Source organism: Protomyctophum bolini (genome assembly GCF_963924005.1).
Source record: "Protomyctophum bolini genome assembly, chromosome: 17".
Lineage (NCBI taxonomy): Eukaryota > Metazoa > Chordata > Actinopteri > Myctophiformes > Myctophidae > Protomyctophum > Protomyctophum bolini.
Genome location: NC_137878.1, coordinates 16,670,870 through 16,696,355, shown reverse-complemented (window position 1 = coordinate 16,696,355; position 25,486 = coordinate 16,670,870). Strand labels below are relative to the sequence as shown.

General features: G+C 41.7%; 1 protein-coding gene across 2 annotated transcripts; it reads right to left on the bottom strand.

The window, feature by feature from the left end:
• Positions 1-336: 336 nt before the first annotated feature.
• zmym4.1 (zinc finger MYM-type containing 4, tandem duplicate 1) lies at positions 337-25,191 on the bottom strand. Of its 2 annotated transcripts, none has more exons than XM_080786823.1 (26): positions 24,823-25,191; positions 22,626-23,418; positions 22,362-22,511; positions 21,046-21,113; positions 19,942-20,133; positions 19,276-19,580; positions 18,507-18,699; positions 17,519-17,722; positions 16,348-16,498; positions 15,838-15,953; positions 15,374-15,646; positions 14,857-15,007; positions 14,105-14,277; positions 13,797-13,944; positions 13,543-13,610; positions 13,268-13,412; positions 11,922-12,034; positions 10,900-11,110; positions 10,204-10,413; positions 6,735-6,865; positions 6,048-6,207; positions 5,560-5,711; positions 4,940-5,054; positions 3,841-4,122; positions 2,202-2,349; positions 337-1,388 (listed from the first exon to the last, which is right to left on the bottom strand). In XM_080786823.1, exons 1-26 carry the CDS (start codon positions 24,853-24,855, stop codon positions 1,124-1,126), a joined length of 4,950 nt encoding a protein of 1,649 aa, XP_080642949.1. In that variant the 5' UTR covers positions 24,856-25,191; the 3' UTR covers positions 337-1,123. The 2 variants fall into 2 exon arrangements, with proteins under 2 accessions (XP_080642949.1, XP_080642950.1); XM_080786824.1 differs by having other exon boundaries at positions 2,202-2,343.
• Positions 25,192-25,486: the final 295 nt, after the last annotated feature.

Below are 25,486 nucleotides of genomic sequence, written 5' to 3'. Positions count from 1 at the left end.
AGCTGTTTACTTATTTCTAAAGAATGTCAAAATAACAAATGATCTTGGTCATATGATATTGATGAGGGCAGTTGTGTTGTTCATTTACAGTAGTTCTATAACCAAAATATTAAAGCTAAATATCTAAATTTGCTGTGGGAAAAATAGATAAATTGTGGTCTTAACTTATTCTGAACTGAGGGGGATTCTAAAAACACCTTGTAAATCCTGGCCTAGATTTTCTGAAAAACTTCAAATATTTATATAGCAGCATCACATATTTTAAACTTTTGAATACTGTAGGCCTATATACTGTACAGAAACCCCAAAAGGGGTTACTGTCCAGAAAACAATACAAAGTGTTTATTTTAAGATGTTTGTTTTATTTAAAAAGCATATGCATTACAAAATTCTACTCAGACATTAGTCTCTGACAACAGAAGAAAGGATTATACAGTAGGCTACAGATACATAGCTTTAATCAACCATTAGAGGGTAGCACTTCCACACATTTTCAAAGCTTAACTATCAGAAACAAGCCCATGGGTTCAAATATGCAACATATAGAGACTCAGGGAATTAACAGTGTCTATGATTAACATTCCAATCATTCATGACTCATCACCATCTAACGGTGTTTATGATTAACATTTAAATCATGACCCATCATGCTCTAACGTCTTCAATGGCACCATGGGGAGTAAATATAGAAAAATATTGGACCCACTTTTTATGAGCAGCTCGTCATGTTCACAATTAACATGCTTTGCATTTAACCCAAATTTGATTAAACTCCAATAGCCTTAACAATTTGGTACCACAGGAACTGAGAGATACAATGTACAGTAAATGGAAATTTTCACATTAAAAATAAAGTATGTATTTATCAGAATATTTCATTTTAGCCAGGAAAACTACCACAGACAGAAGGTCCTGTAAGAGGACAAATGCAGTTTGTGGACACTCCAGGTTGTATGTGTGCTAAGGTTATGTATGCGTGTTAAAACGGGTTCCTACATAGATTGACAGGAAAGTGGCAGCTTGGGGACGAGCAAACCTTGAACAAGTGTGGAAAATGACCAGCCCTACAAAACAAATAAAACGAATGAAATACAAAAAACGTCATGACACTTCAACTCTCAGTTCATTCCGAATCCTCCTCTTCGGGGACAAAGAGCGGGTCATCTGGATGATCTGGGTCTGTCTGTGCCTGCGGGCCTCCCTCCTCGGCCGCTGCCTCCGCAGAGCGCAGACGGAGCATCTCCCGGACAGTGAGGATGCGCGTCAGCATGGCCTGCATGGTGTCGTCGTCCAGAGGGGTGGTGGAGAACCACAGGGGGCTGGTGGGCACACAGCTGCGCTCCGGGAGGAGGTAGAACATGTTGGCGCGCTGCTTCACAGACTCAGAGCTGGGGGGAGGGGGAAAGTGGAGAAAAGGCTTTAGGTTTGGGGTCGCTGCGTCGCGTCTGTCCGTGGAAGGGACCAGAGGTTTTCGCTCCATTCACTCTTTTGTTTGTCTTCCTCTCGGGGCAAAGGTTTGGTCGTTAATAAAGGTCTTCTGGGCGTAGTGTAAAAACCTTCATGCACACTACGGTCCATGGCACATAACTGGACATCGTTAGCTCTGGAGCAGGTTCTTTTGGTTGAAAATCTTCAGTGCCAACTACCATCTTGTGGTGATCATACATAACATTTATTTCTCAAGACTTTGACTTCCTCGAACTGGGTAGGACAGGGTTGGTTCACAACGATTGTAATTTTGAAGGTAAATCAAATTAAATTCAGTGAAAATGGACAGGCAAGAGTAGGGGGACGATGTTGACACAGGCATTGTACTGGCTCAGAATCTAAGATGTTGCAGACACGCCAGTTGCAACAGCTAACATGGCAACTCAGGCTTATTAAGCTGATAAATATATCACAGTGGAGGTCAGGGTGTCTGAAAGTCTGCCAGTGGTCATGTGTCCTGTCACAGTAGACTCTTATCTGTAGCTACGACTGCTGAATTTCTCTCCAGGGATCAATAACGGTTTAGCTCATCTAAAGCAACACATTGAACCCTATAGTGCCTGCTTCACTCATTGCCAAATCACTATGCACTAGTGTCAGATAAAGCTATAGTTTCTCTATACGTATATATACATAGGTTATGTACGGTTAATGTATTAAAATGAGAGAAGATCTAATGTGCATGACCGATGGAGAGGGAAAACCAGACGTACCACTTGGAGAGGTAGAACTCGTAGAGTCGGACAGGACAGCGGAGAGGGTTAGTCCTGTTCTCTGCCATCTCTAGGGTCACTTCGTTCTCCTTCGTCTCCTTAGTCTCGTCCTCCTTACGTTTCTTAGCAGCTGGGGCACCGTCTGCATCTGAGAGGAACACACATTATTAACAAAAGACACATTCCATGTAGGGGCGGACATCGCCAGGTACCTGGCGATGTGATTACATATCGATTCCTAGGGTCACGATTAGATTAATCCTGATTAATTGGGCTACGTTAAGATTCGATTTAATCCTCAGTCACTGTGTGACTAATAAACAAAGTGATTTCTAAGATTATGAATATATATTCTTTCACAGTGCACGTTTTTAACTCAAATCTTTGCTTCTGGGGGTCCATAAAACAAAATATTTTCAGATGGGGGTCCGTGTCCAAATACAGAACAGCAATAAACAGATTAATCGAACACATAAAACTCTAGATGAAAAAAATAAAAGAGTTTGTACAAGCATACAACAAATATATATTAATAATGGTCAGGATTTCGATTCAGGGATTTAATTTTCAGTTACTGAAGTGTCATTAAGGAAGCTTGGGGTCAGTTCTTGAGATATATAACATATATATGTTGCACTTTTCTGTTTGTTTTCACACATTAAGGAGCATTTGGTTTAAAGTATTTTACAAGTGTATGGCAACATTATGGATTCTATGACGTTGAGGGAACACGGGAACTCGATACAACTCACAACGTGTGCAAGTTGTGTGAAAACAAATACAGTGGGAACAAGACCATATTGCCCACTGACATCCAGAGATGCAGTCAAGACAACCATCCTGATCCCGAACACACGGACACAGCTGCCCATGCACTCAGAAAAGGCGACTAGAATTACATCAGCACTTTTATTGCAAAGGATTTACGTTCATATTCGGTCGTGGAGATCAACGGATTCCGGGCCATGTTACACACTTGGAGCCACACTACATCGTCCCATCTCGGCCACAGATCACAGACGGTCGATGGTGTGAGTTTTATCGAATTCTCGTGTCCCCTCAACCTCATACAATCCAACATTTTCCCTTTCTGTCATCTTTTTTCTCTTCCCCTCCGCGTTGGTAACTCGTTCTGTTTTGGTTGTTGAAAGCTAAAGTGTGTGTGAGGCTACATACTAATTGCTACACGGGTTGTGTTTATAACCACGCCCCCGGGCAAGTTAAGTTTACTGAGGTTAAGGTTAGGGTTAGGTATAGTTTTACTGAGGTTAAGGTTAGGTTTAGGCTGTCAATCACAGCGACTGGCCAATCACAGTGCGTCAACTGCACAACCCGTGTAGGCTTTAGTATGTCGCGTGTGCGTCATTCTAAACGGTCCGGTACGACGCCGCAGCAGCACAGTCGCAGATTAGTTCCGCCCTTTTGCTCCGGTAAAAGAAATATATTATATAATCGATTTGACATTTGTGCATCGATGAATTATCGTCTATGACGGCATCGCGATTAATTGGATAACCGATTTATTTTCCACCACTAATTCCATGTGCAAAGACATACACACACTTATTTTCAGTCAACTATAAGTCAGGTTTACCCAAACCTGACGTCTCATGTCACGGCTCTGTGGTCGAGGTCGTACCTCCTTCTGCTGCGGTGGTGGTGTCGGCAGAAGACGCCTCCACCAGCTCGGCGGCAAGGGGCGGGTAGAAGCGCAGCAGGCTGGTGTTGGAGTTCTTGGCGTCAGTCCTGGTGCAGCGCATGAGGTGGGCGAAGGACAGCTGGCGGTTCTGCTCCACCGTGGTGAAGCCAAAGTGCTTGCAGCAGAAGAACAGCAAGGTGTTGAGGAGGACCGTGGGCGAGTAGGCGCCCAGCTGCTTGCACTCCCAGAGGTACTCCTCCTCAACGCGGGAATGGATGTAGCCTGGGAGAGAAGGGACGTCGTACCCATTAAAACCATTTCAATAACCTATTCAAACCGGGAAAGCATCCGTGTCGTTTTAGATTTTACCTTTAAATATATATGCTGTATTACAGCAACATAACTTTTTCAGAAAACGTTAGTTTAGTTATGGATAATGTAGCTACGTCCTCCTAGGCTATTTTAGCATGTCATCTTGACTGACTATCCATTTTTCATTTGTACGTGTGCTGTACGGTATATGGTTAAAGTGCTTGCGGTTCACAGACAGTGTTGGTGATGTTTTCTGGTATGTAAACAATATTAGATAGCAGGTTAACCTTGGAAAAAGTTTACTAATATTTGAATGGTTGGTCTATATTCTGTGGATTGGCGTCCATTCATGCACCATAAAACTGTGGGGAAATTCAACTATTTAAACCAAAGACCAAAGGCATTACAATGGTAGCGGTGCCGCACAGCGCGCACGTTCCTTCTCCGTTCTGTTGTTGTGATCGCCACTTTGGAATACTTTTCAACACTACGACAAGCGATAACACCCTTTGAAAGCGGATTTTCATGACAAGCAAGGATCAAGTCGGCGCAGTGGCTCTTCAAAGGTTAGTGTAAACTAGGCAGGGAGAACTGGAACACGATTGTTTAATCACCGCAGGGAAACTGTTAATCATAAAGTCATAGTTGAGGTAAACTAACTTAAATGATTTGAACCCCTAGCCTTGGTATGAAAATGGAGTTTGGATTACAGCACTCTATCATTTCAGTTTTCATAGTGAACATGAACCAGGGTTAAGACACAAGAGAATATATGTAGATTTCTTACCACTAGCGGTTACTGTGGGCGTGAAATCTTTCAGCAACTTTGAGATCTCACTGGCAAACTTGCTGTACACAATGTCAGTGAATATATTCTCCACACGGCCATTCTCAAAGAGGTGCTAGGTAAAGATGAAAGGTTAACAGTTAACAGAAATAAAAACAGTAATAAGTACATGTTTGTACACACAAAGGTCCCCATCTGAGTTTAACCACTTGAACCCTAGCATCCCCATTGTGGGGGGAACATTCACTGACAATCTCAGATCTACAAGCTTGAGATGTGTTGCAAGCTTGTAGATCTGTAGAGGGGGGAAACAAAGAGCAGACCGAGTACAGAGACAAGTGTTCATGTTTGTTTTCTTTATGCTCTGTGACTGTGCACACATGCTTGCATATCATAGCAGTGGTGTTATGTTTTTCTGTACACAACTTGAACTGACAATATTCACAGTCACAATATCATATCGCTTATCCTTTAACCAGGTAAAAGTATGCGTTAAGATTAACTCTCTTTTCCAAGCGATTTGTTTTACCGTTAACGCCATACTCAAGACAAGAGTAGGGTTCATGACACAACCACAACATGACCGTCTAGTGATTGCCAATTGAATAGGACCATCTTACATGCTGTATGCAGAGACAGAGGTAGTAGAGGCTGTCAGGTGAGTAGCGTTCTCCATTCGGTCGCCTCACTTCAGAGATGAAGTGGCAGAGACCGAAGGCCAGCTCAACCGTGGTGCAGCGAAGAATGTCTTCCTTCGGTTCAATATGAAAGGCTGACATTGAGACGAAAAGACAAACAAGAGCTTTGGTTATTGGGTGTGAACCTACCACAATGACAATCCTGTTTAGTTCTATGTTCTGTGCAGGGGGAGAAAAGTTCTGATCACACCTATAGGTATCATCATGTCCTCTTTATTTTTTCTGTGGATTTTAGTGAGCTCACGTTCAGGTCATACGGTTTCAATAGGCCATTAGTGATTACTAGACCACACACGGACAGAGAACCAACCCTAGTGATTATTTAAAATATTAGAAGGGGTCCTTGAGGCCACAAATGTTGGGGACCCCTGGTCTAATATACTTAGCAACAATTTATTCATAAGACTCACATCTGCCGCGGGGCCTTTCTGGTTTAGCCGGTTTCTCCCGCCGCTCGATCCAAAACTTCCAGGCGTCGATCCCATATTTGCCTTCTAGTTTGGGGGGTTCGATGGTAACAGCATTTTGTGCTTCCTCTTCCTCATCCATCAACCGCCGCGATTTACGAGCCTGCAAACGAGTCAAGGACATGGGATGAACTTGGGTGGATTACATGTTTAGTTTTATAAAGTGGTAAACGAATCAGGAACTGAAACATTGGTCACATATGCATGCATTTTCCTGCCAGCTTGCTTGGTGAAATGTTGACTAAAACTAAGCAGAAAAATGCTCTTCGACTAGCTATTTTTACTGGCGAAAACTAAATAACTGAATAAAAACTGATACAAACTAGACTAAAATGTTAGGGAGGGAATAGTGGAGAAGAGATCCAAGAGAACTAAGTCATGTTTTTGTCCTTGCTGCTTGCTGAAAATAGTCGATCTACCAGCTTTTTTGCGAGCTTGTAGATCAACTATTTTCAGCATGCAACCAAGTGCATGCTGAAAGGCACCGCCAAAATACATTTAGTCGACAAATTCAACTATTACTAAATATATATTAATTACCAAATATTACTAAAACTAAATGGAATCTTATTCAAAAGACTATGACTAAAACTACTTTTGCTGTCAAAATCAACACTACACCTCAGTTACCTTGGCTTTGTTTCTGGCACGCCTGGGAGCTTGGCGTCTAGTGGGGGCAGTGCTGGGGCTAGGCATCTCCTCCTCCTGTGACTGCCGTTTTAACTGTGCTGCTAACTGTACTGCTATCTGCTCCAGAGTTTCTAGGAAAGACAACATATTACTGTTAGCCACAGGTTTTTCCAATTGCTGACACCGGCACTGAAACTACTGTACTGTACTGCAACCAATAGATTTCCAGACAAGAATAATATGATTTAGAAACCAGATTATTATTATTTTTTTTTATATCCCACAATTTTGTAACCCATTTTTAACCCCTGTGTCAATCATCTAATGTGATCCTGGGCTCTACACACCCTCCGCCAACCTGGGGAGAGCAACGGACTTAACTCATGCTTCCTTCATGCTTGAGTGTCCAAGTTGCTCCTTTACACCTGACAGGGGGGAGTTTCCCTGGACAGAAAGGCCCTTTCGCCAATCCCGCCTCGGGTATGGGCACTGATGACGTGGAGGAGGAAACACGCCGCCAGCACCCACAGCGCCCCGATATTTGCAATTACGCCATTACTTCAAAGTACTAATATATATATCCATTGTATTGTACAGTACTTTATTGAATGAAATAATAAAAGCATATTCCTCAGACAAGCAGGGGTGTAATTTCCAGGCTGTATAGGGGCTTTTATGACAAAGAAACCTCACCTCGACAGAATGTGAAGAACAAGTGGGAAAATGAAGGTAACCTTGAATTTCCAAATGAAGAATGGAATGCTTGTTTTGACTGTGTTTCGTTTGTTTTGTTACTACTATTGGTGTGCAAAAAAAACATAACCAGACATTGGTTGCTTCCTCAACCTCTTAAGATGGAGGACTGGGCAGATATATTACATTTAAATGGGGAAATAAAAATCACTACGCCTACAAATGGAAAGATTTACAAAATTATGGGCCAAGTATGCAAGTCAAACAAGGTTTGGTTTAAAAGAAATACCGGTAATATATTAAGGTCTTTGTTTTTATCTTGCATTGTCTTTCTGTCATTGTCTTTCCTTCATTAGTACATGATGACACAACGATAAGGTTGGTGGAAAGCCATTGGGTGTATATATCTCCTAAGCCATTACTAGTGATTAGGGTATCCTATTGTTTACTTAGCCGCAATTTGCAACTCTAGATTTTTTTTACAATTGGTTGAATCTAGAGTTGCAATAACCTCCATCGACTTCCTATGCATGGTTTTGGTTTTGCATTGGTTTGTGATCTCCTGGTCTTAAATTACGTTAAACTCACCAACATTGCAGCTGTAGTCCAAGCTTGAATTATCCTCTTTCAATCTGGTGTCGCTTGTTTATCATAAAAGTCCCCCGTAAAGATGTTATGAGCTACTTTCTGTCCAAAATATTCCAAGAGTGACAATATCGAGCCGCCATTTTGATTTTTGCAACGTGCCATAAAACAAGATGTGAGGGGGAGTGCTTGTTTAATAGCGTCCCTCCCTCCCTAGGGCGTCGGCCTCTTCTTTGGGTGTCTTACCTGCGCAGGTAAGATTCTATTAAACAAGCGCTCCCCCTCACATCTTGTTTTATGGCACGTTGCAAAAATCAAAATGGCGGCTCGATATTGTCACTCTTGGAATATTTTGGACAGAAAGTAGCTCATAACATCTTTACGGGGGACTTTTATGATAAACAAGCGACACCAGATTGAAAGAGGATAATTCAAGCTTGGACTACAGCTGCAATGTTGGTGAGTTTAACGTAATTTAAGACCAGGAGATCACAAACCAATGCAAAACCAAAACCATGCATAGGAAGTCGATGGAGGTTATTGCAACTCTAGATTTAACCAATTGTAAAAAAAATCTAGAGTTGCAAATTGCGGCTATTGTTTACTGTGCTTCCCTAGTCTCAGAATGTACATAGTTGTTTTTGTCTGCCTTGTTTGTCCTCTCTTGTGTGGTAAGATGTACAAATGTACTAGCAAAGAAATAACTGTTCAAGCTGCTAATTTAACATTCTCTTTCAGGCATGTCTAAACTGTAATTTAAACAAAACTTGAAAATAAGTAATCACTTGCTTATGTCACCCCAATAAAACATTATATGATGGGCTATGAACTTCAACGCTGAACACAAGAACAATGGTCTTAAAATACAGTCTTTATAGATTCAACAGAAACTAGGCAAAATCACTATGTATTAACTAACCCAAAATGTATAACTATAATTCTATAAACAAATATTGCACAAAGTCACAGTGTGAGAAAGAAGCAATTAGCAAGTTAACAGAGAGGAAACTAAAGGTCATAATTGTTAACTCGCAAGAAGCAAATGACACAAAATTACAGCAGAAGCACTATATAATACATCCAACATTAAACTTCTTACTTTAGATGCACAGTCACACACACACACTCCAAAAAGGAAACAGGACACACTGACAAACTGAACTCACGCGCTCTGCTCTAATCAACAGGTGAACTTGCAGGTGAGTTACATCAAAGATCCTTGACATGTCACCAAGACAGCCAATCACAGGAAGTCAAGTAATGCTTGGGAGCCAGAAAGCCAGTAAGTGCACACAAGGCGCGGTTTGACATCCTATGTGAATGTGTTACGATCCATAGACTCCAGCTCTGGGGCATGTGTATTGTATGGCGGCTGCCATTTTTGTTTCCAATATGGCGGAGGCACAGAACGCTGCCACTCAAAGAGACTACTGGCCAATCACAGGAGGCCTTTCCCGGGGCTTGTCAGAATCTAGGGTGCACTCTATTTGCGTTTGTGTATTCAAACGCACCCTAGATTAGATTAAGTCCCGAGACGCGCTGTGATTGGATAGTCCAGTGTCCCCATATTGGAGTTCAATATGTCGGCCTCCATAAGATTACATGTGTCTCCAATGAACTGCAGCGGCGGATGAGGCATCTAGGTTTCTATATCTATGCTAATCACTGTTTCTAAATACAGACAGGTCTCGAACAAAGATCACTTTGGGAGTCCTGCTAGCTGATATTTATTTTCTTTTTAACATTTTTATCTTAAATAGCAGCCGGTTCAAAGGCTGGCTATGTTGATTAGGAATAAGATATGTGGAAAACTATTGGTTGATTGCAATGGAACTTTCTGTGCATTTCCCAAGTCACCTATGCCAATTCCCCTTATCACTGCTGACCCCTAGTGGTTGGTCTTGGGGAGGTTGCTATGCTATTTTTCTAGCCTCTGAGACAGTAATTACAATTCTTCTGACCAACATATATCATCATATATGCTAGTTTTTGAGAGCCACAGTGAACATACTAACAAACAAAATCTCCCATGCTATTTCTTGTATTTCGTCAAAAAACCCATGGAGGTCTCCAATAGCCCTGGTTGCACCAATGATGTTGCATAATGAAGCTGAGCTCATTGCAGTCAGATTAAAACCTAGGCGTCTACTTCAATGTCAACAAACAAAATAAAACGGCCTCAGTTTCTCACCAGCTGTGAAGTCAGCTTCTACATCCAGGACAGGAGGCGGGGTGGGAGGTGGGGGTGAATGTGCCGGCTCATCATTCATAGGCATGTCTGTGTTCCTCTCCTGGGCACGTGGTGTCCGATTAGACACTGCGAGGTTGGGATCGTCCCAAATGTTGAGCAAGGTCTCCAAGTCATCTGTGTCCAAATCGTCGCTGTAAGTACTGGCGCGGTCTGCAAAACAAAAATGACAAAGCTTAAGGATACTCTTTCTGAAAGCGCGCGCGGTGCAACTCTACATCCTTTTAGGAACCGGAAAGAAACTATGACGATAACAAACAGGACCACTAGATCAGCTGTTCACAACCTGAGGGTCACGACAGGGGGGTATTTCTTGAATGTATAAATTGTGCAATTGAATGGCTGTAAAATGGGAATTAAGAGTTTACATAGGCCTATGTACATGCATAAACATTCCAAATGCATAAACTTTCCTTAACAATTATATCTGGTTTCTGTATTTATTTATTTATGATGTATTTTCTTATTGTAGCTGTACATTTGTATGGGGGGGGTGAGAACTAGGCCTGTAACTATTGGTTATGCTCTTAATCTTAGCCATTACTCTATCGATTACTATTTCGATTAATTAGGATAATCGAAGTGTGATTAGTTTGACTAGAATGACAACACTGTGGATATTTTGTAATTTCTTCTTACCATCAGGGATGTAAGCGCCAGACCTCTCTTTCCTCTCCTTCTCCAATGCTCCACTCTTCTCCTTGTTATCCTGCTCGGCTACCATCTCAGCCATGAGGATCATGTCTGCCTCCAAGGGGTCGGAGGGAATCTTGTCCTTGATCTCTCGTATGGTCTTAACAAGGCGCTCAGCATTGGCCGTGGCAACGGGGAGGAACATGGGCACAGGCACCTAAGAGTGCATCACAAATATTAACCATTTAAATAATATTTGTACATTGGTGACTATAATCTAATAATTATTCTAGTTGATCTTGAGGCCTACAAAAACAAGAAAAAAAGTTTTTCTTATCAACTAGTACCAACAAGGTCAACTAGTGTATTTACTAGTCGATTAGTTGAATAGTCGACTAGTTGCTTAAAGCCCTAGTATTTCCCTCTACAACAACAGATATCTTCACCGGAAATAGCCAATCTACAAGCTCATAATGTTATCCCCAGAATGGGCCGGGGTTCATGGGGTTAACCACACTATTTGAGAATGTCATTATAGGCGGAAGAATCTAAGAACAACAGACGCAAAAATTGCCGATCTTGTAGATTGGCTATTCTATTTATTTATTTTTTGTCAAGGAAAAAGTATAATACCACTTCTAACTGGTTGCTTTGGATAAAATAATCTAGTAATACCTAAATTGTAAATACTAGCCCTTACCCGTTGTGAGATATTGCCCCCACCCCCGGTGCGTTTCGCATTTTTTATTCACTAATACATTAATTATTAATCATTAATGTGTTAAATCGAAAAAAGGGCTTCGTTACGCCCTCCATATTATTATGGTCAATGCCTGTGTGAAAAGTGGGAGTGATTGGTGCAGGCGGTGAGGAGCTATGGCAGTGACAGACATTCAGACAGACAGACAGACAGACAGACATTGACTGAATTATAGTATGATGATGATGATGATAGGGCATAAATGGTAAGAGATTTACTGTACATTTATTATTCACAAACGCAATGTGAATGTGATGAGGATACATACTGGAATAGGCATGCCCATAGGTAGTGGAGTGTACTGGCTGTACATGTTCATAGGCACAGGAAGGAACACAGGCACCGGCACTGGTATGATTAACACCTTGGGGTAGGCGTCACCTGGGCAAAATGGACAGAGTAAAAGCTCATGTTAAGACTAAGAGCAGTGGAGCCTGGGGACAATGCGTATGTATACACGGTTACACTCTTGATTCTTGAACATGATAATTCTTAGTTAGGGCTAGTGGGTTATTGAAATTTGTGAGGAAAATCTGCTAAATAAATGCTTACCAATAGCTTTCTTCACAAATGTGTCTACCATCACCAAGTTCCAAACAAACTCCCTTGACTTGATCACATTTGTGCTGGGTTTTAGTGCTAATTCGCTTATTTCCATCTCTCTTCATGTCAACAGTATGTGTAGCATGACACTATGCAGTAAGCATAGTAACCCCGTTGCTGTGTTCCAACCGTAAAGTGTGAAGTCTCATGTATCGCGAGACTTTGTGAGCTCCATGCAAGTGGATGGAGCTCACAAAGTCTCTTATAGTGGGGTAGGGGAAATAGCCAATAATGGGTAACAGGTACGGTTGAAGGTTCGCCCCTTTTCCATCTCGCCCCACTACTCTACCTAGCTGTAAATAACAAAACATAATTCATGTTGGTGATTATATAAAAGGTATTATCATATTCATTTATAATTGTTATATCCAGTCACTGTATATCCACAGGTATAATAGCATGATGATGCCATTACAAAACATGGGCTACATGGAAGAAATGTGTTTAATAAAACAAAATTAACTGCTAGAAGGTCCTAAATTAACTTAATTAAGCAGTCACAGTCTCTGTCTCATGTTATTCTTTCTTAAAAATGAACACTGTTATACTCCAAATTAACTGTTAACTACATAAACACATTTCGCGGGGGCGAGTTGGTAAAGGGGCGAGTCGTCTCGTCTGGTATTCAATAATGCATTTTTGCACAAAATGACACCTGGACCACTTTGGTGTGGACCTAACAACTGCAACGAAAGGTAAGAAAACCTTCTAGCATGGAATTCTCCTTTAATGGTACAAAGTTTCCCAAGTAAAGGGAGTTGGGTTGGAACAAATTGAGAGGTGATAGTAGACACTAGACACCTTTATGAAGTGAAGAAAGCTATTGGTAAGCATTCATTTTGCAGATTTGTCACAAATTTGGCTAACTTTCCCCAACTGTCATATGTTTGTGTCTGTGTTTGCATGTTTTAATCCATGTTTTAATTATAATTTATGATATGGCTGTAAAGCTCTTGGACAGCAACAGTGCTCTACAAATGAATGTGACTTGTATTCTTCTGTGCGTATTACCTGTCTGTGTTTCAGCATGAACAGTGTTTACTTTACAGGTGATTCCTTTATTCTGGACCATGGGTCTACAGAGGAGGGCTTTGTTCTTCAGTATTTTAGTGGGAGGGAGAGCAGTGGGTCGCACCGGATCTGTCTGAGTACTGATCTGAGGGGAGAGACGACGACAAGGAACAATATTCATTTGTATGCTTTATTTATGTGTAGACATTTTTTCAACATTTTTTGTGGGTAAAACTGGTAAGCTTCTAGCACATGACTTTATTTATAAAACTTACAGGATGTCCAATTGACTTTATTTGGGGTTGAGAGACAAGGCCTGTAGACTGGGATTGAGGAACATGGCCTGTAGAGAAAAAAGAAAACTATACGTAAAACTATACGTTCTTTATACAAGCAGTACAGGATGGGATGTTCCAAACAAAACAACGTTGTTAGACTGAATATCAAGAACACAGCAGCAGCAATTTATATCATGGTATTAAAACATTTGCTCAGAAAATCACAGATGAGCTTTCAAAACAAAAGGTACCTGTGAGGCGTACACCGCTCTGAGTCTGCATCACATTGTGGCAGTGCTGTAGCAAACATTGGAGGTCACAGAAGTACTTGACCTCTCCTGAAATGCTCAGGCACTCTTTCAGCTTCCCCAGGCGACTGCACAAGTGACACTTAGCAACCTGAGGAAAAAGACATATAGTAGAGTGACGTTCATCAGTTATGTTCACCATATTATTAATCAACTAATCAACCTTTAAATACATAAGCAGTTAGAAAGGCATAATATAGATGAAAAGATGGGAGATATTGATAGACTGATGAGTATTTCGGCCTTCTTACCTGATAGAACAGCAAGACAAATTGAGACCTGCATTCTTCAGAGCAGAACTCCTCAGATTTTCCTCCATAGAACGATGTCATCACATTCCTTGTGGTGGACAAGCAGTAGGCACAGCAGCGGCAGTGTATCCCCCATAGCTTGGCCAGGTCATGGTTATAAAGCAGCTTACAGCCTGAGAGTTATGATAAGAGGACCACAGATTCAGACATGTACACGTATAGGTGAAGCACGCAAAAGCATTCTAGTTGGATTCAATTAGTGTGGTTCCAGTAAGAGGGCATTACATTATCTATGGGCAAACCAAGGTTAGGGAATAGTGTGTGTTCTTCGGAAGGAGGACGTGTGAAATAGGCAGGGCATTGGGAGGGGCAGGTAGAGTGGAATGAGAGACAGGGGGAATGGAACTAGAAAGATGCAATCCTGTGGAATTGCGAGTGTGGTTGCCTATCTCTATAGGAATATTGTTCAATTAGAAGAGTTGAGTTGGGTATGTCGCCACATACTGTCCAATCAGATGAGGGCAAAGCGTTCAAATCCTTGGGAAGAGTTCAGAATCGTGGGCTAATCAGAGGGGAGAATAGAGATTTAAAAGTTTTTAAGTTAAGCACTAGAGTGCAATAACAAGTCTGCTTGCCTATAGGCAACCACACTAATAATTGATATGTTTTATCAACATTATAGATGTATTGCAATGTAGCACAATAAAAATAAAAATAAATCATCCAAGGACCATTTCTATCCCTCTTCGTACCTTCACTGCAGAATTGGCAGTCCTTATTGTTGATCCTCTTCACTTCTCTGATGATCTTAGGGATCTTGCAATATTCGCACAGGCTTGCCACACATTTGATCCTTTGATACTCTTGAGAACACATCAAGCTACACAGAAACACCACCTTTTCCTACGGATAACAACGTACATAAATTTATACATACATGCATTTGCCGTATACATACATACTGTATATATTATAGTATATATATGTTTAGACGGGTGCATTTGTGAATGTATTTTACATAAACAATGAATTTAACTTGAAATGTGCTGGTGTTCACTGGGCAGAACACAATGATAGGATCCAAATTCATTACTGTATCTGCAAATGTAATCTCCAATGTTTTTATTTTATTTTATTTATCTTTTTCATTACTGTATCTGCAAATGTAATCTCCAATGTTTTTATTTAATTTTCTTTATCTTTGTGCTGGTCCAGGACTGTGATGCCATTGCTGTACGATAATTAGTCATGGAAATTTCAAACGGATACCTTGAAGTAGAAGACGTGAGGTTTATGCTTGATGACCTTGTGACACTGGAAACACGGCACTTTCTGTGCCGTGGAGAGGTTCAGCTGGGTAACATTCTTGGGCTGGGTAATGTTTGTAGACTGGGTAAGGGTAGAGGGTAGGACAGAAGGGGCACTATTAGGTTGAACTGAATTCGGGTATACTTTCATAGGCTGGGCAGGGATATAGGGGACTATAGAGGTTTTAGCCACAGGCGCTCCATTTCCCACGTTCTTGATCTTATTGAATTTGTCCTATGGGAGAGAGAAGAAAAGAAAACAAACATTTTTAAATCCCTCGTCAGCATAGGGAAACATGGCTCGTACAGGTGCAAAAGTCCCATTCAACCAGACAGTAAAGTACCATTTGGGATCCATTTCATTTTCAATTCTCTCTTCACTACACTAAACAAGTAAAGTAGAAAGTAAAGTAAATCTCATCTCACCTGGTAGGTCATGACACAGTTTAGAGTGCAGAAGTTTCTGATGGATGCATCGGACATGGCCAGGTGATAAGTTGGTGTTGTGGTCTTACCACAGTTGTCACATGGATATTGAACACCTGTTGAAAGAAACAATGTTGTTATGGACTTTATTTTAGCATTAACATAATCTTCTAACACCTATTCCGTCAAGTGAAGAAATCATTACAATATTCCTATTGTTTTATTATTTTTATGACTTTTGATCAATAAAATGTAATAATTGTTCAATTAGTTAGAGCACTTTGTAAACATTGGCAGAATATACCGGCCAACCCATTTAGCAGAACCCCAGTTTCTTGGAGTGCACAGGTATATATAGAACATCAAACAGCTTGCCTTGCTCCAATCTAGAAATTTGACCACACTGTTATACTCCAAAAATGTAACACTTCACCTGGTTCAAAAGGAGAGTTCAAACTTGCATCCCACCTTGTATAGTAAGAGGCAAAAGAATGAGACACGCACGCATACCTGATGTACTAACAACCTTGATCTTGTAGGCCATGACACAATTGCTATTGCAGAAGAGGGCTGGCTTGCCCTCATTGTCCTCCCCCTCAAGCATGTCTGACATCGTCCGGAATGTATTGCACATGATGCATGCGCAGGGTGCCTTGACTCTCTGTAATGAGGTAAAAAATGATAATCACACCCGTGTGAACTGAGCGGTGCAGGTTGCTCAACAACATTGCTGCCTGGCTGCCGTTATAGAGCATCGCAGTCCCGCCCCCTTTCATGACGACGCCAGGCCCATGGAAGCTTTGAGAAGGAAGATAAGTGGTCACGTGACTGGGCTGCGCCATGACACTTTTATGGACACTTTCATGGGAGCCAAACTACCCGGAAGTTTGGCAGAATGCACTGGAGTCAATGAGAGCTCAGTGACCAGCTCATGAACAAACATTATTTATGAATGACTGAGACCTTTTGTAAAGTAATCACTTCTGGAAAATAACAGAAGACATCTAACACATTGTCTGCTGTGTTGCTTTTCGATGTGTACACTGTGTAATTTTTATAGAGGTATTGTATCTAAAGAGTACAAAGTACCTTTCTGAACGTACCAAGTATTGTGAGACTTCCCACTGTTTCCTGTCTGGCAGCCAAATCTCGCGATACTTCGGAGCCAGAAACAATACCTGCTGCGGTTTAGATCCTCAGATAAAATTATATACTGTGCCCAACGAAAAGTAAGTGATTAGAAAACAACCCGTTACCTGTGATATGTCTTCTTTTATATTCCTGAACCGATTATATGACAAAAGTCTCAATTGTTCATAAATAATGTTTGTTATGAGCTGGTCCAGCCGGCTCCATTCACTGCCATGTATTCATTGCACTTCCGGTGTGAGTTTGGCTCCCATAAAAGTGTCATGACGCAGCCCAGTGCCAGTCACATGACACTTATCTTCCTTCTCAAAGCTTCCTTGGCCAGGCCAAGGAAATAATTCTCAATGGATTTTCCCCATAGACATTTCAAAAAGTATTTAACTATAGCTGAATATAGGAGGCCCTCAATAAAAACTAACATTTACAATGTGAGTTGAAGTGGCTTGTTACTGTAATTCCCTGTTTATTGTAAGGGATTGTGGATCACACAATGGAACTTTTGTTTGGCAAACACAGAAGACTTTTTCGTTACCTTTTTAAAGATAGCCAGGCATTCAGCTTTGCAGATAGTTTTGGAGCCATCCTCCAACTTCAGAGTAATGGGGTTGTTTAAGCAGAAGCTGCCACAGTTCGCACAGTTAGCCAGGTTCAGATTGTTGATTACACGGAAGCGGATGAAGCAGACGTCGGTGCATATCTTGTGGCCAAGACCATTATGCAAAACCTCGTGTTTACACTGCAGAGGAGACAAAGAACAAATGTGTTGGGCCTGGGGATGCCTTATCCATCTAATGTAAATATTAGTTTCAGTGAAATAAACATGGGGAAAGGGAGAAAATACAAGATGCAGCAGGCACTAGGGTTGGGATGGGTTAGCATTTTAACGAGTCCTTAACGATCTCCTAACACTATTTTTCATAATAAAGGCGCAAGAGTGCTAAGCAGACGAGGCAGAAGTATTACTCTGAAAAGCCCCGCCTTCTATTACCCCCAAAAACCGGGAGGCATAATCTTCTGTTACTACGTCACGCTGTCACATCTTATGTCTCTCTAGAAGCGTTTATATTCCCAACAACATGTTAGGTTAAGTTAAGTCAGTGGTTTTTCCAGCAATCCCATTTGATATCAATAAAATGGACCTAAAGACACCTATAAAAGCAGTTAACAGTCTCCTTTAAGGAGTCCTATATAGGGGGGTCCAAATGGACCCTCAACAGGTCTGTAACTCTGAGTGTACAAATGGAACCAAATAGACCAAATAGACAAGTCCATTTGTAAACTCTTAGAGGAATGATGGTCCTTGAAATTAAAAAGGTTTTAGAACCACTGGTATTGTAATTGAATAGCAGACCTGAAATCCTCATAGCAGCTCTGACAGTGTGATTAAGCGGGTCCCGGAAACAGTTCCAGAGGTGATGGAACCGATTACAGTTCCTCAGGTTCTAGATCCCAACCCTAGCAAGTGCCCAAGTTCACATTGCCCAAGGATCACAAAAATATAACATTTAAAGTGTGCTTACAATGGCATAATTTTTGCACACACTGCACTGAGACGATTGTGTTGAGGACTGTGGGGTAATATTACCACCAACAACATTTTTGTTGACCATGATCCTGTTGAAGGTGGAAAGGCAAACATCGCTGCAGAACTCCTTTGTAGTGCCTTTTTCATCCACGGGAGAAAGGATCCTATCCTGCGGGCGCTCTATAACCCTGAGAGAACAGGGAGGGAAGCAAAGGTTTTGCTTACTGTGTGCTTATTCAAGCTCAACTTTATATGTGTGTGAATAATAATACATGTATACACACATTTACCATTCTTGCTCGTATCTATCTAACTTACAGACAATAAATACGAGGAAATGTGATAAATATAAGGAGGAAGAAGCTATGAAAGGTAAAACTGGAAGACTTTGACAGTTCTTTTGCAGCTGTAATCTATACAGTTGGAAAAGATCACTCAAAGATTCCTCCAAAGAAAACGAACTAGAACTAGAACTAGAGCCATATAATATAATAAAATCTGTGACATTTGTGAATGGTCTATGATGAAGCATTTATAGTTATTACCAGCTACTGTGTAAGCACAGCTGGTCTATGTTCTCTCTGTGGTGCTTATACGCCCACTTGCTGTAGTTTAGACCTATGTTTCTCATTGGCTCTACTGACTCTACTAACCGACCTCTCAGCCATAGGATATAAGGCAGCAGTTGGTAATTAATTGATGTCATCAATTCTTGTTTATTTATGTTTATTGGCAGCAGCACCTGCTGGCAACACTGTACTCACTTAAAGCAGCAGTGGCAACGGCCGTTAGTGGGCTTAGGGCCAGCGCTAGCAGAAAGACAGGTAGTGGAGCAGAAGAGATCGGGACACCCTTTCCTCTGATATGCCGTCTGCCCTTTCATCAGCGTCTTCTTGCAGTGGTTGCATGTAACACGATATAACTCTGAGATGGAAACTGGGGCCTGGCCGGGGCCATCCTTGGGAGCTGTGCGTGCATATGTGCGCGTTGCGTTTGAAGCCAGTCCGGGTGTGGAGTCAGGCTTGCCGGTGTTTCCACCCACTGAGAAAACGGAGCTGATCTTCAATTCCTTTTGAGGACAGCAAAGATCAAAGATGGCAGATCAATGATTGCTCTCTTGAGCCCATACATTTCACATTTTTTATCTAAAAAGACATTTCATGCAATTTATTGTACTTTTTTAAATAAATGAATCATCCACATCGGACATGTGTAGCTCCAATATGGTCTGAGAACTATGCCAGCCTGTGATGACGTCATCTTTTCTACAGTATGACGTCAATCATCAATAACATAATCTTATCTATGACGTATACTGTATCCTTTCTCCCGACAAAGATGCCCTTCATGATTTTAGTTGAAGATGTCCAACTATATTCAGAAAAGCCAAACTAAGGACCAATATACAGTGTTTGTTTCATCTCACTCACCTCTGCAGCGTCAGGCTCATCTTTGATGCCTGCTGCGGATGTAGAAGAGGACAGAGCACGCTCGTACTCTTCATCCATGGGCTCATCCTTCACCTTCACGAGCACTTGTGGTGACAGGGGCGGCTTGACTTCAACAGGGTCAGGTTTGACTGCATCAGAGTCAAACGATTTCTGGCCTGTATCCGGACTCTCCTGGGAAAGAAAAGACCAGTCCATCAGGACTAGTTAAGCTTCTAACTTAAAGCTATACACTGTAATTTTCATGTCCTACCCGAGATTAAAACCTGGGTCCCCCCAGCAAGTGTTTTACCACTGAGCTAATAAGGCATGCCTGCTGGTTGAGGCAGAGCTCTTATTCGAAAAAGAGTATGACTGTCTGTGTGCAGATGTTTTCTTTTTAACTAATTATTCTCACAGTGCCACATTCACGGATAGTGCTTCAAAACGATTACAATCATTTCACACAGATTTCTAACTTAGAAACTAAACTAACTAACTAAACTCTATACATACATAACTGTAGTCAAAGAGATTCTATTTAAAGAGGCGACACTCTGCCTGGGCCGTGGGTCAGCGGTCCAGGCACCTTGGCTGGCAATCCAGTCTGGCAGTGTGCCGCGGGTTCGACTACCGATCCCGACGGCCTTTACTGCATGTCACCCCACTATCTGTCCCTCTATAAAAAACACTCCCATAGTAACGGTGCCTCCGCCATATTGGAGTGATGACGTAACTTCCGGTTGCTTTAAAAAACATTAAAATGTCACATTCTACTCTCATATATTTATTTACCCATTTATCATATTTATGAATAGATCAAAGCAGAAATTAGTAACATATTGATTCAGAATGTGAGGGTGCATGTGTCAGTTTACCATAGTTTCATTTGATTGGCTCAGCAGCAGATTTGAACTGGAAACACGCACCACAGATTCAGATCTCACCAATCAAATGAAGCTATGAAGAACTGTCACAGAACACCACCTTCTGGAAAGCAAAACTACAGTTATGCACAGAGTCTATTGGCTCATTTGCCGACCACTGCCTGCCTGAATATATATTATTAGTTGGCCAATAAAAGCAATGTAGGAAATATATACTCACATTTTCATCACCTTTTGGTTCCGATTTACTGTTGACTTTCATTCCAGTTAATGATTTGCTATCGCCTCCTGTAGGAAAAAGAGTAACATGTACTTAAACGAACATGCAAAAATGAGAAAATGGCTGCATAGTGAATGTGGCTAATTGAGCAAAGTACACCGAAAATAATGTATTGTTACCCTGAGGACATTATAACATGAATATGTTGTATGTGCTGTAACTTCTTGTGTTCCTGACTGTGTAGGCCTGTAGGGTATAGTTGGATAATCTTGTCTGTGATGTGCTACAGGTGTGTGTGTCTGTGTGTGCTTATTGAGCGTCTTATTGACAGTCTGTGAGTGAGTGTAGGACTGTAGGTGGTACCCAGGAGCTGATTGGTTCCGCCTTATTGGCCGCACATCAACACCACCCCCATATTAGGTAGGGCAACAGAACTCTCCTGCAGGAAATGTGCCAGAGTTGTATATAAAAAGTACCTGAGACTAAACCTAAATCTAAAACAACACCTGTGTAAAGTGGGGGGCGCTCTTATCCTCATACATCATCTCATTCCGGCCAATCACAATCTGCATCCTCACCTTCGTCTTCAATGTTTGTGTTTACACAAACACTCAAAGCTGGCCATTCATTGTCAATGGCATTTAATGTTTGTGTTAAGGGAATGTTCGAACCCTCGAAGCTGGACATAGGAGGGGCTAGCACCCCTCAAAAATGTAGGGCGGATTGTATGTCATCCTAGTAATCTTGGGGAGCTAAAGACTCCTCTAGGCACGGTGGTAACTTTATCTATTACTAGTCTAACATAACAGTAACCAAAGTACCAAACCTCCGCAAAGCCCCAGGGTGCCTTGACGCGAGTCCAGGGGTGCATCAGAATAATTGGATAATATTTGGAATTTGTCAGTCAGTTTAAACCTTCTATACTTAAAAAGTAAAATGGACCCAAGTAAATCTGTACTTGGTGCGTTCTTTTTCAGCCTACAGTACATCAAATCTCTTCACCAAAAATAGCAGATTTACAAGCTCACAATGTGATGCGTTGTGAGCTTGTAGATCGGCTATTTTGGTGAGCGTTCCGGCAAGAATAGGAATGCTGGGGTTTAAGTGGTTAAACGCCAAGTATGAAGTTATTTTCAGTCTGTCCTAATGGAAACAAATATTCTCTCCAGTTCCTTGTGGCCTATAGTTTACATATTTTACGTACCATTAAAATGACAATAAATTCAGGGTGCCGTGGATCAAAATGTTATTTACAGGGGTGACCTAAGCCAAAAATGTTTGAAAACCTCTGACCTCTTGCACTCTTGCACTCTTACCTGATCTGGTTGTGCCTTCGCCAGAAAGTGGTGAACCCACAGTCGCGTTGTCATCCTCTGACTGGTCCTGCTTCACAGGGGGTGGTGAAACCGTGGGTTTCTCATCCTCATCAGATGATGACTTGCCAAGATCTGCAGCCTTGTCAAGACCTGAAACGGAATAGGAAACCTATTTGGGGGACTGCATCTTTTTGTTCGACCCCATAAGGAATCACATTGGAAAACCGAACCTTTACAATACTGTCAATTTCCTATTTGTATTACCTGTATTCACGATTAACAACTCGGAGGAATTATGGTCGTCCTGTTCTTCAACTGCCATCTGAGCCTCTTGTTCTACCTCATCAACCGTCCCCATATCCATCATCTCATCCAGGTTATTGGCAGTCTCGATATTGCTCGAGTCACTGGCAGAGGGATCAGTCATTTTACCGCCAATAGATTCCACGTTAGCAATGGTGTCTTTGGGGCCAATCTCGTTTTTCATGTGATCATCACACTCCTTTTCAACAGGAGTGTCCTGATCCATGTCTGCGTTATCGTCACCCTCCTTTTCAACAGGAGTGTCCTCCTGCATGTCGTTAGCCTCCCTTATTTTCTTCTGGAGGCCAGCACCCCCTTTGTCAGTTTTCAATTCATCAATATGCTCTTTTGTACCCTTTAATTCTTTTGCATCCTCTATTTTACACTCGCCAGGGCTAGCTGGTGCATTTTTGCACAAGGATTCGAGCATAAAGCTTGTCTCCATCCTAACCAAAGAGTCCTCTGAGGTAGCAGAAGTGAAACAACTGACAATTTCAGATTGTTTAACTGTTCCTTCTTCACTTATTACTTTGTCAGTTGCTGGAGTAGCTGAGTTTATATCATCCAAATCACCAAAAATGTCTTCTGCTGGTGCAGCTGAACCGGTCCTGGCTGTGTCTTTCAGACGCAGAGGTTCCACATTAGAACCAACATTTTCATCTGAATGTCCGGATGAATGTCCAGGGTCTCCTGACACTGACATGCCAGTCTTCTGAGGGCTGTCCACAGGTTCTCCCCCCGTCTCCTCCTCTGCCTGCATAGAACAAAACATTATCTAAACTATTATCTAATATAAAATATAAATATATAATATATATAAATATATATAAAATATTATCCAAGTATTTGGTTGATTAGATTCTAATCAATCTAATCAATTAGATTCTAATCAACCAAATATGGCTGTAACTCTTTCATCACTTACAGCCATACAGTACATGTACTCGAGTACTGAACTTATAAATATCATATGTATTCTGTTCTTTGTTTGTCAAAACTCAGAATGTTTCATTGACACATTTTAATGGATGATTAACAAAACTCTGGGCCTTTGCACTGCACAAAGTTGTTGATAGACAAGGCAATGTGCCATTGATTACAGCACACAATGCTGTACAACGGCGTCAACTCCGTGGGTGCGCAGGAGCCGAAGCACCCACTGGCAAAATAATAAGCCAATAATAATAAGTTGCGGGGCGGTTGGGCACCTTAAAATATATAGGCTACTCTAAGGTGGGCACCCACTGTCGTTAGAGGAACCCTCCGCCACTGATGCTGTACCCTCCAACTATATATACTTTCCCTATTTTTCAAATGTCATATTTTGACACTTGCTTTGGCAATGTAAATGTATGTTTTATCATACCAATAAAGCTCCTTTGAATTGATAGAGGAGATAACCATTAACCTCGTCCTCGAGTCACCTGACTTTCTGCATCTACTGTATCTCTGATTCTGTCAAGCCTGGTTGCCATTCCGTTTATTAAAGAGTGCCATCCGGTCTAGAGTCCGCCTACGCCAAAACGGTATCCGGTAAAATTCCCCGCACACATACATGGACGACGTGTACAGCACTGGCCGTTTTCGTATGGATGGATGGAGCCAGACAAGGAGCGGATTCGTGGAAGATGCTGTTGGAGCTTAGCCTGGCTCCAGGCTGAGTGTCAGGCTAGTTGGAGCTGGCTTGGCACGGGTTTCAATCGGAATCTCCCTTGCATATCCGCAAAAGTGTGGAAACGAATACAAAGTTTGGGATGAATAAGTTAGAAAACCGATAAACATGTGTGCCCGCTTACAGCCCACCCACTCATGTCATATGCTATAAATGTGGTAGACTTTAACTTAATGCTATAAAGTTGCAGACATGACAGGCACTGCCAAGCAGTGTTGTGTTAAAAACATACGGTCCCCTCTCCAAAACGAGTCTGTGTTCTTTGAACGAAACTTCTTGTACACCAATCCCATGGCTTTCAGATGATGTGTTGAACTTGGTTTGTCTGGATCTGCTGTTTATTAGTTGCCAATAAAGCCACAACAATTATGCTAACAGCTAGCTACACTACACCCGCGGTGCGGTGTAGCTTAACTTGAATGTATGTAAACACCACTGTTGCAGAGCTGCAGTGCAGACTAAAACAATGCTATGCTAGGTGTTTACCTCTATTCGCGCCTCAACCGTTGCTTCAGTCATGACTCGACTCCAGAGCTGAATATATATAATGTATTATATAATAACTCCGAAATGCTGGTAGACTCGTCTCCGCAGACAGTCACCCCCGGGGCTGTAGTTTGTATAATGCGTTAGCTACCGCTAAGCTAACATTTAGCACGCCCGTTCCTTCCTTCCGACTAATAATACCACCATCAGCTGTATATGAAAACTATCCACGATATTGATGATCCGTTCACAGGTATTGATACAATGTTGATAATCCGATCATGTTTTCTTTCTTTTTTTTAAAGAGCTCACTGGACTGAACGCGTGCCGAAGATTCTCGCGCCAGTAAAACAGTCAGCCATTCATGGAGCCATTGGTGGAAGCAGAATGTTGACCATTTCCTGTAGCCGCCTGCCTGTGCGCTGCGGTGCGCCACAAAGGAGAGAACACTAGAGAAAGAAAGAATGGTCCCCGTGCATCTGCATGGTGGCAGCGGCACGACTTGAGGGCCAAAAGCTGCAAACATCATAAAATGATAATAATAATAAAGCTAGAGGTAACTTGGCAGGTTAATTTGAAAAGAAATGTTCACAAATGGCCGAAATTCCACATGCATAAATTCACAAATGGAACAAAAAAAATCACACCCGTGTGAACTGAGTGG

What these genes read in the sequence shown, in the direction of transcription:
- zmym4.1 (XM_080786823.1), bottom strand. Translation starts at nt 24,855, where the DNA reads ATGACTGAAGCAACGGTTGAGGCGCGAATAGAG. An exon ending in CTCACGTCTTCTACTTCAAG is followed by an intron (nt 15,008 to 15,373) that starts GTATCCGTTTGA and finishes TGTTATCCGTAG; the next exon opens with GAAAAGGTGGTGTTTCTGTG. An exon ending in TGGCGCTTACATCCCTGATG is followed by an intron (nt 10,414 to 10,899) that starts GTAAGAAGAAAT and finishes TTTGTTTTGCAG; the next exon opens with ACCGCGCCAGTACTTACAGC.